This window comes from Haliotis asinina, chromosome 3 (assembly GCF_037392515.1).
Source record: "Haliotis asinina isolate JCU_RB_2024 chromosome 3, JCU_Hal_asi_v2, whole genome shotgun sequence".
In the NCBI taxonomy this organism is placed as follows: Eukaryota; Metazoa; Mollusca; class Gastropoda; order Lepetellida; family Haliotidae; genus Haliotis; species Haliotis asinina.
This window is the reverse complement of record NC_090282.1, coordinates 73,371,310-73,386,330: the sequence shown is the minus strand read 5'-3', so window position 1 is coordinate 73,386,330 and position 15,021 is coordinate 73,371,310. Positions and strand designations below refer to the sequence as shown.

Sequence of the window (15,021 nt, the reverse complement as noted above, 5' to 3'; positions counted from 1 at the left end):
TTATACTAAACTACTAAAATGATGACTACTTTTGAACAGCAATGATGCATTGTAACTTATAGCTTGTGGTCAATGAAATATCTACTGATGTTGTAAACTGCAAAGTCAATACATGCAACATTGCACTGGTGAGTAGCCTGATACACTCTACTACACACATATATATGACATACTGAATCAAATAAATAGCATGTGATACATTCTATCAGACACCGACTATGCCAAATAAATGCCAACATTCCCATCGTGATTCAGAAGCTATTGTTATCAAATCACTTCCTATCATCAATAAGGACAAGCACTTATTTTGATATCTTGCTTACACAATCCAAAAATACACTTCTTATTTCAAATATTTTTGTCATGTCATGATGGAAAATCTTTGATTTGTTTGTTTCAAGTTAAACATATTGCAGAGATGTACTACAAACATATGAATTATTAGAAAATTTATATAGAAAATTATACAAAAATTTGGCACTTATAGGATAAAGACTGAATGAAGTGATACATCTGAATGACTGGAGACTGGTAGAGAAAGGCAATGGAAGCAGAGTTCATACAGCTGCTGTGCTCAGGCCTGCCTGAGCACGTCACCAAATCTGACATTATACACCGTCTGATGCTGCTTGGATGAAAGGGAAGTCTACACTCATACATAGTTTAGTCTGTTCTACTTGTTGCTGCAGTAGAAAATACTTGTCCCTGAAGATATTATGCATCAATGTTCCTTTGGGCATTCATTGGTCAACTGTCAGCAGACAATCTGCTATTACTTCTTCCCAGCCAATCAGAACTCGATTTCTCCATTTCTCCTTGACTCTTGTCATGTGATCAACCAACTGATCCCTTATTGGATGAATGAAACACTTCATCTTGTATGGTTGTTCATGTGGTTTGACCTTTACTCCAATGTTGTAAAGCGGTGTGGTTCAACACTGGGCAACATGTACATATTGTGGAGGCTTTCTATATCATCATATGATCTAGAAATGCTGGTCACATGATTGAGACAGGTCACATGACCATGAAATGGGCCGCTGGTTTGTTTGGTCTCAAGTCTGTCACACGCTGATGTCAGCTGATTGGGAAGTGACGTCATGAACCACACATATACTCTTTCTTGCTGGTCAGTTTCTCTGTTACAACCACGAACCTCTTCAAGGCAGGCTGAAACAAGCACAGAATATTCTGATGTCATTAAAATCAAACCGTTCACTTCAGTCCATATTCCCTCTAGAATCTGCAGCCTCAAGAAGCTCCTGAAACAAGCACCTAAAAAAACAAATTTCATCGAAACCACATTCCACCATTTCAACACACTATCTCTAGTAAGATTCAATAAACCTCCGACATACATATCATATGAACTATTTTAGAAATATATCATGTATATTAGGTACAATACTTGTAGTCTGTGACATTTGGTAGACAGGTCCTTTCTTGATGGATCAAACATTCAAGGCATCATGGTCTGGTGACACATATCCTCTTGAATATTACTATACACATGAAGCCTATTCTCAGTTTTACATGGATACCTCACTCAGATACAGACTCTGAGCCAACAACTTCTTTAGTCATGACCCAGCCTGGAATTGTACCAAAGACTTTCCTCTCTCCAGAAAAAGCAAAGGCATTAGAGGCAGTCACACACAAGAGTGAAGCCACACTCCATGACCTGCAAACCTCAGTTTGCTGGGTCTTGCATCAACAAAGGAAGATAGAGACTGGAAATAGATCTTCGAGATGATGCAGTCAAATCTTTCCTTGGTTTGTTGTCATATGCCACAGTCAGCAATATTCCAGCTATATCATTCAGGCCAGACTCACTAGTGGTCATCACTGACTGTCCTATCCCAAGAGCACAACAGAAAATGGGTAACCCATTTGACTATCAACCTTCTAGCACTTGGCAGCTTGGGCTATCCAGGGTAATAATGATCAGAATGTGCATTTTAACATCCTTTAACAACTATTAGCTGGATATGGTTGTTTTATTCTGAATCATGATAACTACACACCTGGGCTTCACTTTGAGCACGGAGATCTTCCAGATGGGCAGCACACAGCTGATGTATGGTGGCCAGATCCCGGGCAGGGTCTCCCTCAGGGCACTCTGGAATTGTGTTGTCCACCGGGATATTCTGGCAATGACATTTCCGACAGGAAATATATAACATGAATATATTATCACATGTCATCAGTTTATCCAAATATTCAAGATTTCCATGGGCCCTTTTTCAGACATCATATAAAAAATGGAAAAGTTAAGAATGGATGGACAACCAAGGAATTCACATTTGTGGTGAGCACATACATAGTTAACCAGCAGATTAATTTAATCGACTTTGGACATTCAGAAGTCTTGCCTTAATACTATTCATACTAATACTAATATACATTTAGTTGACTTACAGACAGTGTTTCCAGGAACTGCACCACTCTCTCTTTGTTCTTCTTGATGAAAGGCTGGACAGATTCCATGTAGGATTCCTGCAGAAGGACCAGACTACTGTCTACACTTCCAGAACATCATAATATACATCATTCGGAGCCATATGTGTATGTGTGTGACTGTGTGCATGCATGAGCATAATTGTGCACTCATGCATGAATGCATGCATGCGTGTATGCGTGTGTGTGTGTATGTGAGTGTGTGAGTGTGTGAGTGTGCGAAGGTGTGCAGGCCGTGTGTGTGTGTTTTGGTATGACCTCTTGGGGAGTGAACAAGCTGTATTCTTCTCTCTGGAGAGATGCTCAGTCTGCTCAACCACAGAGGCAGTTATATTCTTCAGGGAACAATAAACAGCAGTTACTGCAGTAAACATTTCTTTAGTAATAAACAGTGGTTCACTGTATTTACTCTCCATTTTGTTGTTTTGACCCAGGAATACGTCAAGCACACTACCCCAACTTGAGATACACTACCTTTGTGCCGGACTCCACAAGGTTGGCTAGGTTCTGAATTGCCTTGGCAACCAACTTCAAGTTCCGTGCAGCTGTTTCTGACGGATTTTCTAAAGGAAACAGAGAATACATTTGAAATAACACTCCATGCATATATATTTGTTGTTTGCGTAAAGCCACACTTACCAATAATTTAGCCATATGGCCACAGACAGTACATAATGAAGTCTGAATATTACGGCTAGTTTCATGCATTCCAAAGAATGGATTGTAGATTTAATTACTGTCACCAAAATATCCTGATCATGCGAAACCATAAACAGCAGATCATTCTGGCTATTTTAGTCATGGTCACCATGGCAATGGGCTCTGCCTGTTCTAGGCCACATCCCAACATTGCATCAGGGTTAACTATTGATGTATTCAAGTGGCAAATGCTGAGTAAGGTTTTACATCGCTTTCAGCAATATTCCTGAAATATCACAGCTGGGACACAACAGAAGTGGATTTCATGAGGGGAATAACACCTGGGTCTTCAGCACGATGAGAGGACAATTTAACCATCACGCTACTCCATCATCTCAGGTGGCATAGAGGTGGAGTAACAAGAGGCAATGGCAATACAGTCATCAACAGCTCTCTCTAATAATTCCGTAACCACAGAGACAAAATTTGGCTGTTGTTTTTACCTGAGACAAGATTGAAAGACTTTGGGGTCAGGATCGCAGGACACAACAATCGAAGAAAGATGAAACCACTGAAAGAATAATCATCATCAGTTGTCAATCATCTCTAAGCATTTGACATCACTGCCAGGACCTTTATACCTGGAGTATCTTTGATTCATTACTGACAACTAATATCTACATGTCTGAGAAACCTTGGATTGCTTGGTTATTAAACTTTGCACTCTGCAATATTCCAGTACTATGGCAGTGGTCTATAAATAACCAGAGTCATCAGAAGATGACATATCCCCCCGGCCCTCACATGTTTGAAAGGACAAATCTGACAGTTACTCATTGTTTTTTACACTAAGTTTGAATTGTTTCCATAGAATTCATGAAAATTATAAATGCCATATATCTGTAATCAGCAAAGTCACAATGTCAAGATCTGTCTCATATATCTGCCAAGATCTGTTGAAAGGTATTAAATGGTTTTCGAGTTGTGCTCTTGAAACAAAGCCCATCCCTCCATTTTGAGACTAAGTCAGAATTGTTTCAATTGAAACCAGGAAAAATAACAATGAAAAAACATTGTAAATAGAAAAAGGCACCACTTTGTGGTCTGCCTCAAATATCTGCCAAGTTTTGCTGTAGGATATTAAATAGTTTTTGACTTGTGCTCCGGAAATGAAGCCCATCCCTCCATTTTGAGACTAAGTCAGAATCATTTCCATGGAGACTGGGAAAATAATAAATCACAAAAGTCTGTAAATAGCAAAAGGCACCACTTTAGGGTCTTCCCCACTTATCTGACAAGTTTTGCAGAAAGATATTTCGAAGTTTTTGAGTTGTGCTCCAGAAACGAAGTCCATCCCTCCATGTTGAGACTAAGTCCGAAACATTTCCAAGGAAACCAAGAAAATTATAAATCACAAAAACCTGTAAATACCAAAAGGCACTACTTTTGGTTCTGATTCATGTATGTAACAAGTTTTGCAGAAAAATATTGAAGGATTTTTGAGTTCTGCTCCAGAAACGAAGCCCATCTCTCCATTTTGAGACGTTCCATGGAAACGGAGAAAATAATAAATCACAAAAACCTGTACATAGCAAAAGGCACCACTTTGGGATCTGCCACACATATCTGCCAACTTTCGCTGACAGATATTTTAAAGTTTTTGAGATGTGCTCCAGAAGCGAAACACACCTCTCACTTATGAGACTAACTCTGAAACGTTTCCATGGAAACCAAGAAAATGATAAATCACAAAAACCTGTACATAGCAAAAGGCACCACTTCACGGTTCTGTTTGATACATCTACCAAGTTTTGCAGAAAAATATTGAACAGTTTTGGAGTTATGCTCAGGAAACGAAGCCCACCCCACCACAAGACTAACACCAAAATGATCCATGGGAAAACAAAAAAAATAAAAATGCCCAAACTCTGTAAATAGCAAAAGACACAACTATAGGTTGTGATTATTATATCTATCAAGTTTGGTCTGAAAATATTGAATGGTTTCTGAGTTATGCTCCGAAAACAAAATGATTACGGACGGACGACTGGACAGACAAGGTGTCGACTTTATCCCCCCCCCCTGCATCTAATGATGGGGGGATAATAAGCCCAGACCTGACAATCCAGTGACAAACACAAAGTCAGTAAGCCTGACCACCCCATCCTGTTAGTTGCCTCTTACAACAAGCATGGGTTACTGAAGATACTCTCTAACCAGGACATTCACAAGTCCCTTCCCAATAGATTAAAAGGTTGTAAAGAATGTAGTTTGACCAAAGCTGACAATGTTTGCCAGCTAACACTTCTACACAAATAGCATGATCATAGTAAATGGCAATTCTTCCATTAAACCAAGTACCTGACAGCCCTTGTCTTGACAGTTTCATCATCAGGCCACTTCTGCTGGGCTTTCCTCTGAAGGCAGCCACAGATGTACCTCAGCACCCTGAAACATGACACTAGGGTTAACTCACAACCTGACACATGGCACTAGGGTTAACTCACACCCTGAAACATGACACTAGGGTTAACTCACAACCTGACACATGGCACTAGGGTTAACTCACACCCTGAAACATGACACTAGGGTTAACTCACAACCTGACACATGGCACTAGGGTTAACTCACACCCTGAAACATGACACTAGGGTTAACTCACAACCTGACAGATGGCACTAGGGTTAACTCACACCCTGAAACATGACACTGGGGTTAACTCACAACCTGAAACATGACAGTTGGGTTAAATGACACTAAGGGTTAACCCACACCCTGAAACATGGCATAAGGGTTAACTCAAAACCTTTAACATGACACTAGGGTTAACTCAAATCCTGAAACATGATGCCAGGGTTAAATGACTCTAGGGTTCACTCACACTCCAAAAGAAGACACAAGGGTTAACATACACCCTGAAACATGACACTAAGGTTGAATGACACTAGGGGCTAACTGACATCCTTAAACATGGCACAAGGGTTAACTGAAACCTTAAACATGACACTAAGGTTAGCTCTGACCCTGATGCATGGCACTAGGGTTAACTCACAAGCTGAAACATGATACCAGGGTTAACTCACAGCCTGAAACATGACACTAGGGTTAGCTCAGACCCTGAAGCATGGCACTAGGGTTAGCTCACAACCTGAAACATCACACTAGGTTAACTCACACCCTAAAACATGACACTAGGGTTAACTCACAGCCGGCATGACACTAGGGTTAACTCCCATCCTGAAACATGACACTAGGGTGAACACACCCTGAAACATGACATGAGGGTTAAATGACAAAAGGGTTAACTCACACCCCGAAACATGACACTAGGGTTAACTCACATTCTGAAACATTACTGTAGGGTAAACACCACAACTAGCCATTGATAACCTGGTCTTGACCAGACACACCGGGACTTTGTTGTTTGACATCACACTCAGTAAATATTCAAGCTACGTACTGTCTGTAAATACTAGGAATCAAGTGTTGACCAGACACTCCAGCGAGTGACATCATGGGCTCAATCTACACAATTAGGATATTGTGACTTGCATCAACCAAGCCATCAAGTCTGACCTCCTGATCATGTTAATCACCTCTTATGACAAGCATTTGAGAAAAATGAATTAAACATCATCAGGTAAAAAATACTACAATTAAAGAACCTTTGAGCACTGACTCATCATCATCCCAAGTGTTAAAATCCAGTAACTTACGTGGGGCAGAATTCTGTTGCCTTGAAGATGGATTCTATGACACTGTTGAGGAGACTGAGAAAATACTCTTGGTTTGATTTGGCATCTGATGGGTTTTCTAGAAATGCTGGATTAAGCTGAAAGCCAGAGAAGATTCAAATTAACTCAAGACCCAAGAAATTCTCATTCCATCACTTACACATTGAACATACAAACTCTCCTTGTGTCAGCAGGTACCACATCATTATCAGCCATTGCTATGGAAATGAGTGAGTTTGGTTTAATACCACTTTAAATGCATCCCATTTGTATCAAGGTGTGTCAACTTACTGAAGGAGGACTGAGTGACTAAGTATGGTTTAACACTGCCTTTAGCATTATTCCAATATTCACAGCAGGACATCAGAATTGGGGTTCACACATTGTACCTATGTGGGAAATCAAACCTGGACCTTCAGCTTGATGAGTGGACGCTTTAACCACTTAAGCCTGAAGTGATGCAGCTCTCAAATATGAACATTCTGTTTGACCCACAAGCACATATGTGCCGAGAAACATGGCAACACCAAACCAAAAATTATATGATCCAGGCATGCCAAAGGGAAATAACTCTGTACAGAAAATACATTATACATGTAATCAACATGAGCAGAACTGAGTGACTTGTTTTTCACAACATTCCAGCAATATCATGGCAAGGGACACAAGGAATGGGTTTCAAACATTCATGATTGTGCACATGTGGGAAATCAAACCCGCGCCTTCTGCGTGACCAGCAAATGCTTTAACCACTTGGTTAAGTGGTTTAACCCCATCGCTCCTCCCCCAACACGGGTAGAAGTTAGCATGTACATTGCTGACTATATTACTGAACAGAAGATACATATCTTCTGAAGACATGGTTTGCTGTTTACGACAAGATGGTGCTGCATATTAGCACTACATCACAGGAATAATTCACAATACATTTAGAAAATGTTCTTACTTCACATGACTGTTTGCTTTCAACAATCTTTTGTACCAAATCCTTGACAGCAATCTGTACAAAGGTCGTGGCAGTCATCTTCATGTACTGGTCCATCATGGCGGTGGCCAGGGACGTGCCGCGGAACAGCTGGGACACTTCAACTGGTGACATAAGATAAAAACAATAACAACGTCATTAATGTAACAGTATTTTAGTACTTATGAAGGCAAACCTTTCAGGGAATATCACTTTGTCATGGTGACATGACGTCATGAACCTTGCTATGACATCACATTTTTTTTATAAAGTTGTGTTTTACATGCAGCAGTGGATGGTAGCCAGCCTATGTTTGAAAGTTGATTTGGTTTTCTTTTCCTCATTTTGATGACTTAAGTAATAAATAGAACATTTTAGTCATTCCCATATCATACTATGTTTAGAACACTCATGCCTAACAGTGTTCGCAGTAGGTTTTGTAAGAGTGAATACAGAAATAAAATATGTAGTGTAAGTCTTTTGCGCATGAAATTTTCATTACAATTCTGAATCATTTCAAAATGTACTGGTTCTTTATCTGTAGCTGTTTTAAGGTACTGTTCTAGATTAAGTAGATCAGAATCTATGCGTTCCAAACATGCACAGAAAATATTTTTTGCATGTTTTTATTAATTTTGTGCGACAAAAACTTAGGTTTCTGCAATAACATGAACACTATATATCAGTATATAACAGATTCTAGCTCAGGAAATACCAACACTTAGGTACCTGTGAGTGAGTGAGTGAGTGAGTGAGTGAGTGAGTGAGTGAGTGAGTGAGTGAGTGAGTGAGTGAGTGAGTGAGTGAGTGAGTGAGTGAGTGAGTGAAGTATTACGCCGCATTCAGCAATATTACAGCTATATGGCGGCGGTCTGTAAATAATCGAGTCTGGACCAGACAATCCAGTGATCAACAGCATGAGCATCGATCTGCGCAATTCGGAACCGATGACGTGTGTCAACCAAGTAAGTAAGCCTGATCACTTGATCACCTTAGTTGCCTCTTACAACAAGCATGGGTTGCTGAAGACAAATCCTAACCCAGGTCACTGTAATTCTAACATATATTATATTTGCTATTACACTTTCTTAGTAAAGTGCTGAGTCCCATCTGGGATTCGAACCCACACCCTCAGAATCAGGCCAGCACACAAAGTCACCCACCTCGCCTGACCACCCAATCCTGTTAGTCACCTCATACGACAAGCACAGTCGCCTTTTATGGCAAGCATGGATTGCTGAAGGCCTATTCTACCCTGGGACCTTCACAGGTCCTAAGGTACTTGTGTCATACACATAATACCATATGACACAGGCACTCACATAATATTCTCTACATATTCCAAATGCTGGAGGACATGATCTTAACACAAATAGAAAGGGGAGGTGATCAGAAAAAAGAAGTGAGCATATGAATATGTTTCTGTCGTAACAAAATCACAACTATCTGACTAATGCACAAACAACATCATATCAGTCAGTGAAAGGTATTGAAGCTCACCTTCTTTGTCTATCTCTAAGTCATTGAGTGTCCTGAGTAGCCTTGCTTCCTTCTTCTCATGGCAGAAGATACGGAGAAGGGATTTGGACAGACCCAACCATTCGTGTTTGGCACATACTTTTGATAACGTGATGATATTTTCATAGTTATCACCCAACAACAGCTGGAAAACAAACAAAAAACACACGTATACTTTACTCATTATCAACACTAGTTTCACAAAACACAACCATTAATGTGCATAATGTCACTGACTGTGCTCATTTCAAAAGTTCAAATTTCAAGGTATGCTGAAAGCACTCGGCTTGAAAACAGATTAGGGTTCACATCAGCCTTGAGGCCCATCGCTGGGTGTTATTGTATCAAGTCAGCAGTTTCAAATATATGCAGGTCTTTTTGGCCCTCAGTAAATTAACTGCCATCTTTTTTCAACTGGAACTTTTTCCATAATTCCTTTTCTTTATTAACGTTCGCGAATCATCCATGATCCATCAAGTTATGATAACTTGCAGTTTCACTTCCTGGTATTTCAGCACTTTTGGCACAGGAATGTCAAATGGATTTCTTGGCTTTGCAATTTGCTATTTGTTTTTTATTGGTTTGACTTTAACAGAAAGGGCCTGTAGATTAGAGCCAGCAGGCAGCGTCAGGCCCTGATGGCCACCTGCCAAACTAAAGTATTGCAAACACTGGTTCATATGTGGCCTTATATCTGTGTGTAGTGCTAAGTGGGTACCTCTTTGAGACTTGTGTACTCCTCCAAAGGCATGATGATTTCATGCAAATAATGTGCCTTCAGTCTGATGTTGCCCATCTCTCCCTTAATGTTGGGGGATGCTGGCCGCAGGGTGAACCAGTCGTCCACTTGGTCCAGTGAGTCGAGCTCAGACAGTCGGATCTGCACCTCCGCTGCACACAACATCAGTTACAAATTTTTGTAAGGTGTGGTTAAACGAATGCAGACAGATATGCATCACAAAAGCATCCACACAATGGGGTCATATATTTACAGTAGTAGGTGACATATATCATTTATTATCATGAGCTATACATAAAGTACCTATTTCCAAGCACTTGTGCATGCTCAAGTAGTTAACACATTATTACCTTGCACAACCCAGGTGATGTATCCCACCAGGTACCCATTCACTGCTGGGTGAACAGAGGAACTCTTTGAACAAACACCCTTGTCTTAGGTGAGACCATATGTGTCACATGTGCTTCGCTGTGGGGCAGGAACGAAGTCGTAGAAATTCTCAGTAGTCAAGATGACAGACATGCGCACCAATCCAAGAAATGTATACGAGAAAACATTGCTAAACTTCAACTAATTTGTACTTCATCTCAATGCCCCAGGTACAGAAGCCGACATGTGATGTACCAAGATGAACATACTCACCAACTTTTGTTTCTTTTGCCCTCTTCACCTTGTTATACAGTGTCACAGAAAATGTTTCGATATCATTTGGAATATCGCTGAAAATACAACAAGAATGCCACATGTACACAAAAATACAACAGTTAACAAGAATTGGAGACTTCAAGATTTAGCTCTGTTTCATGCTGATGACAGATTTCTGCAACAAAACCATGGGATGCATGCAGGAGCACTAAGTCGGACAAAGTCTGTATAAGCTATGGATGCAGTTAGAATAAGAATTTTACTCCGCAAAAAAAACCATCTATTCTCAATGGAAGAAAGAATTGAGGATGGACTTGAAACATCTGCATGGGAGTTCAATAAGAGACAAAAAACATGTTTCTTTCAATCTTGGTAGCCATGGTACTTGTTCCCTTCTGTCTCCAGTTTTGTTCTCCTGATCAGGTATTTATAATATGGGCAGAGCATGTGTTGCATGAGGAGCCACCTTTAGTACAGTGAGTGAGTTTGGTTTCATGCCACACTCCGCAATATACCAGCAATCTGTAAATATTCAAATCTAGACCAGACAATCCAGTGATCAGCTTCATGAGCTTTGATCTATGCAACTGAGAGTGAGATACCATGACATGTGTCAAACAAGCTATCTCTTATGACAAGAATGGGTTACTAAATATCAGTTCTAATCCTGATCTTCATGGGTTCACCTTGAGTAGAGATCTTGGTGGTACAAGTAGATATCCACACACATAGAATGGGATATAGTCTGCTAGAGGTGAGAACAGGATGATGATTGACAGATAGCTTTAAAAAAGTAATAAGTGAGTGTGGTTTTTTGACACTTTTGATAAGAAGAATGATTAATAAATACATGCTCCATGAGGCAGGTTATCTCACAAGCTGATGATGAATATGTAATCAGTCACACTGACTTACTCCAGATCAATTTCTTGCTCCCAGACAGGATTTGTTGACTCGCCGACCTCTGTCCTGCCGACCTTGACCTCGTTCAGACTGACCACAGCATACGGGTGGTTGAGATACTTGTTGTGGAGTTTATGTGCTTCATATATGATGATTGACAGACTGTGTAGCTCCTTCAAGCTCCTTTGCCGCTTCACAGGTGTATTATTACAGTAGGGCTTAAGAGCATGGATCCATTTCTGTGTATGAAAATAAGTCTCCGTCACAATCCAGTGATCAACAGTATTAGCATCAATGTACACACTAAGATACGACTTGTCCAGTAAGTCGCCTTACGACAGGCATGGATTACTGATTACAATTCTAACCTGGATATTCACCAGTTAAAACCTAAAGATCATGCATACAAGCATGTTAAGTACTGATGATATCTGAACCATGGACCATATGTACATGCACAAAGAAACAAACAAAGAAACGTATAAAAGAAACGAACATAATAGGCCTCGGACGTAATCATTATTGACTGATAACACGTCAACAAGCACTTGTTGCTTCAACTTTATATTTCCTGCTCAGTACACTATGTCTAGACTTGAACCGTGTTAACCAGAAATGAGAATAAGCGAAGTCTGTGATACCCATGCTATCGTCAAAAGTATGTGCTTTTTCAATCAACATTTCGTCACTGGCGGCCAAATAGTAACACCTCAAAATTAACTCAGTGTCACCTTGCTAACTACAAGTAGTTAATCTTCTCACGCTTCAAAGACTAATGTCTTCTTTCATGTTAGGGCACACTAGGCCAATTGGTATTTGCATGTGTAAACATACTAACATGTGTTCAGCCATCCGGATACAAGACAAAAATGCATACATTTTAGCGTTTTGCATGTGAAAATGACTGTCCGTTTACGGAAAATGGATTTTCGAATAAGTGAGTAATTTTACAACATTGTGAATTTGTTTTAAGGAATTTTCATTCGGAAAGCGAGTTTTCCGGATATCTGAGGTTATTATGTATGTGAAATTTGTATTAAAATAAACTGGAATAAGTGGTCCTAGAGTTTACTCTATTCTGCAACCCAAGCATTAAGTGCTAGCATACATCTGTCACTATCACAACTGTATGGAAGTCCTATAACGGCTGGGGCCACTGATAACAACTACCCACCTGAGCGACATCCCCACTCTCAGCACAAAGGTAACATGTCTGTACATGGTTGTTGTTGTAGTTGGACACCAGTTGGAAACAGTAAGGTCTGAAAATTAAAAAAAATATTTACATGTAACTTGTCAGGAATAGCACGGAAATCAACCCAGTCACTGAGCCCCACCACCAGTCTTTCGGCTATTCAGGGACACTTAAATATTGTGTGCAATACAATTATGCAATTCCTGAAATCCCTTTCTCCCTGTTATCAGGGAAACACAACTGATAACGGCTACAGTCTAAGTAAACTTAGTATCAGTATTATTCCTTACACTCCTCTACCGAGTCTGATAAACCCTAGTAGGAGGTCGCATCAACGATTCTGAATACTATTTTCCATACAATTACTTCCAAGTGTTGCTCATGGAGCATGCAACAACACTGTCAACAGTGAGTAAACAGTCACCGAAAATAGCATTTTTGTCAATCTTCAAGGATGTCAGCTTGTGGAAATACTGGCTAATGGTAATCTTGTCAACAGAAACCAAAAAGTGTATATACTGAAGGTCAAACATCTGTGTTTTATGCAGATTTTCATTTGTTAAGGAATCAGTGTCACTGACAGGGAAATTTTGTAAGTCCTGACAAAACCTAAACAAAAGTCATTGTCTGATAGATTAAATACGTTTGGTCCTTGTGTGGATAACTGGATGGTCATAGGTTGTTCAAACGGTTACCTGACACGACCCCTTACTTGGGTTTGTTATTGTTAAACTCTGTAGAGGAGTGTAAGAAGTAACACTGAGACTAAGTTTACTTAGACTGATAATAGCAAAGAAGCATTTGTCATACCCATGATAGTGCGTGATTGAGTGAGTTTAGTTTTACTCTGCACTCCACAAAATTCCAGCTATATGGCTGTAAATAATCGAGTCTGGGCCTGACAACCCAGTGAGCATGAGCATAGATCGGGGCATTTGGGAACCAATGACATGAGTTAACCAAGTAAGTAAGTCTGACCACTTGATCACCTTAGTCGCCTCTTACCACAAGCATGGGTTGCTCAAGGCCAGTTCTAACCCAGATCTTCATGGGTGGGTCACTGTAATTCGAACATATGTTATATTTGCTATTAAAGCTAAAATGGATAGAATTATCATTAAAACGACCGCACATTATCAGAAATGAGCGGTCCTATGTAACTTGATAATGCCCGCAAAATGCTTAACGACGGGCCACTATTAAGCCCGTTGTTAGGTGACGTCATAAGTAGCCCAACTGTTGAAGTTCATTACCTACGGCTCGTTTGAACTTGGGTTCATCATTGAACATATATCTGGCTCACATTCATCACATGTGCTTGTGCCACTATGCACTTTCCTGTCTGTACCAACCATAACAATTGTACCATAAATGACAACATACAGCAAAGAAAATATCGACTTGAAGCCTAACGTTGTTGATCACTGAAAACAATGGCGGCGGGTAGTATGAGCAGAGGTCAAGGTCAAATGTTGTCACTTTCAATAGTGACGTCATCTGTGTTGTTCTATGACGTGTCTATGTTTGTAAAATGTGTGTCAGTGACCTCCGTCGTTTTGTTGTTGGCAGTAAATGCTTCTAAACCGATGCCGCTGTTTTTATTCTTTTTTTATTAAAAATTCTATTCATTTTAGCTATAATAACGGTAACGCTATTTTTCAGGGCATTATCATTTGCAGAAGCCCACAGTCTTTTCAACTGCCCTAATTCGTCGGGCAGTTAATGAAAGACCTCAGGCTTCTGCAAATGATGATGCCCTGAAAAACAGCACTACCCTTATATTACACTTTCTTAGTAAAGAGCTGAGTCCCATCTGGGATTCGAACCCACACCCTCAGAATTAGCCGAGCCACCTCGACTAACCTGCCCAGGTACTGCAGTTTACATTTCATAAAGAAGAGAGGATTAGCTGTGAGGATTAGCCTTGAATATTGCCCAAATAAATCTTGTCTTACCTTCCGAAAAAGCTGTCATGAACAGGATACAAACAGCTGTACTGAAGCTCTATCAAGTCCTTTGGCCTCGAGCGCTGAAACACACAACAGTTAAAGATAGGGTGGATTTCCACTGTCATTTCCAGAACAGAACAAAGAAACGATATTTCCCAGAAATGTTATCAGTGTTTATAACTATGCAAGTGAGGGCATCCAGGTGATAACCCAATGATAAATACTGATTTCCTACTAGTGGTGGTCTGATGATCGATAATAATATAAAATCAATCCAA

General features: G+C 40.1%; 1 protein-coding gene across 2 annotated transcripts in view; it reads right to left on the bottom strand.

The window, feature by feature from the left end:
• Window positions 1-444: 444 nt before the first annotated feature.
• Window positions 445-15,021, bottom strand: part of LOC137277063 (ras GTPase-activating protein 1-like) — a 51,970-nt gene continuing 37,393 nt past the window's right edge. Inside the window, exons 11-24 of one of the 2 annotated variants that reach the window (XM_067808724.1) lie at window positions 14,750-14,823; window positions 12,774-12,861; window positions 11,612-11,838; window positions 10,694-10,770; window positions 10,031-10,203; window positions 9,295-9,457; window positions 7,777-7,919; window positions 6,813-6,928; window positions 5,458-5,544; window positions 3,600-3,667; window positions 2,932-3,020; window positions 2,419-2,496; window positions 2,025-2,147; window positions 445-1,170 (exon numbers count right to left, since the gene is read on the bottom strand). In XM_067808724.1, the coding sequence (XP_067664825.1) occupies window positions 1,099-1,170; window positions 2,025-2,147; window positions 2,419-2,496; window positions 2,932-3,020; window positions 3,600-3,667; window positions 5,458-5,544; window positions 6,813-6,928; window positions 7,777-7,919; window positions 9,295-9,457; window positions 10,031-10,203; window positions 10,694-10,770; window positions 11,612-11,838; window positions 12,774-12,861; window positions 14,750-14,823 (1,578 nt within the window). In that variant the 3' untranslated portion in view covers window positions 445-1,098. The remainder of the gene's footprint in view (window positions 1,171-2,024; window positions 2,148-2,418; window positions 2,497-2,931; window positions 3,021-3,599; window positions 3,668-5,457; window positions 5,545-6,812; window positions 6,929-7,776; window positions 7,920-9,294; window positions 9,458-10,030; window positions 10,204-10,693; window positions 10,771-11,611; window positions 11,839-12,773; window positions 12,862-14,749; window positions 14,824-15,021) is intronic. The other variant, XM_067808723.1, reaches the window with a different exon arrangement.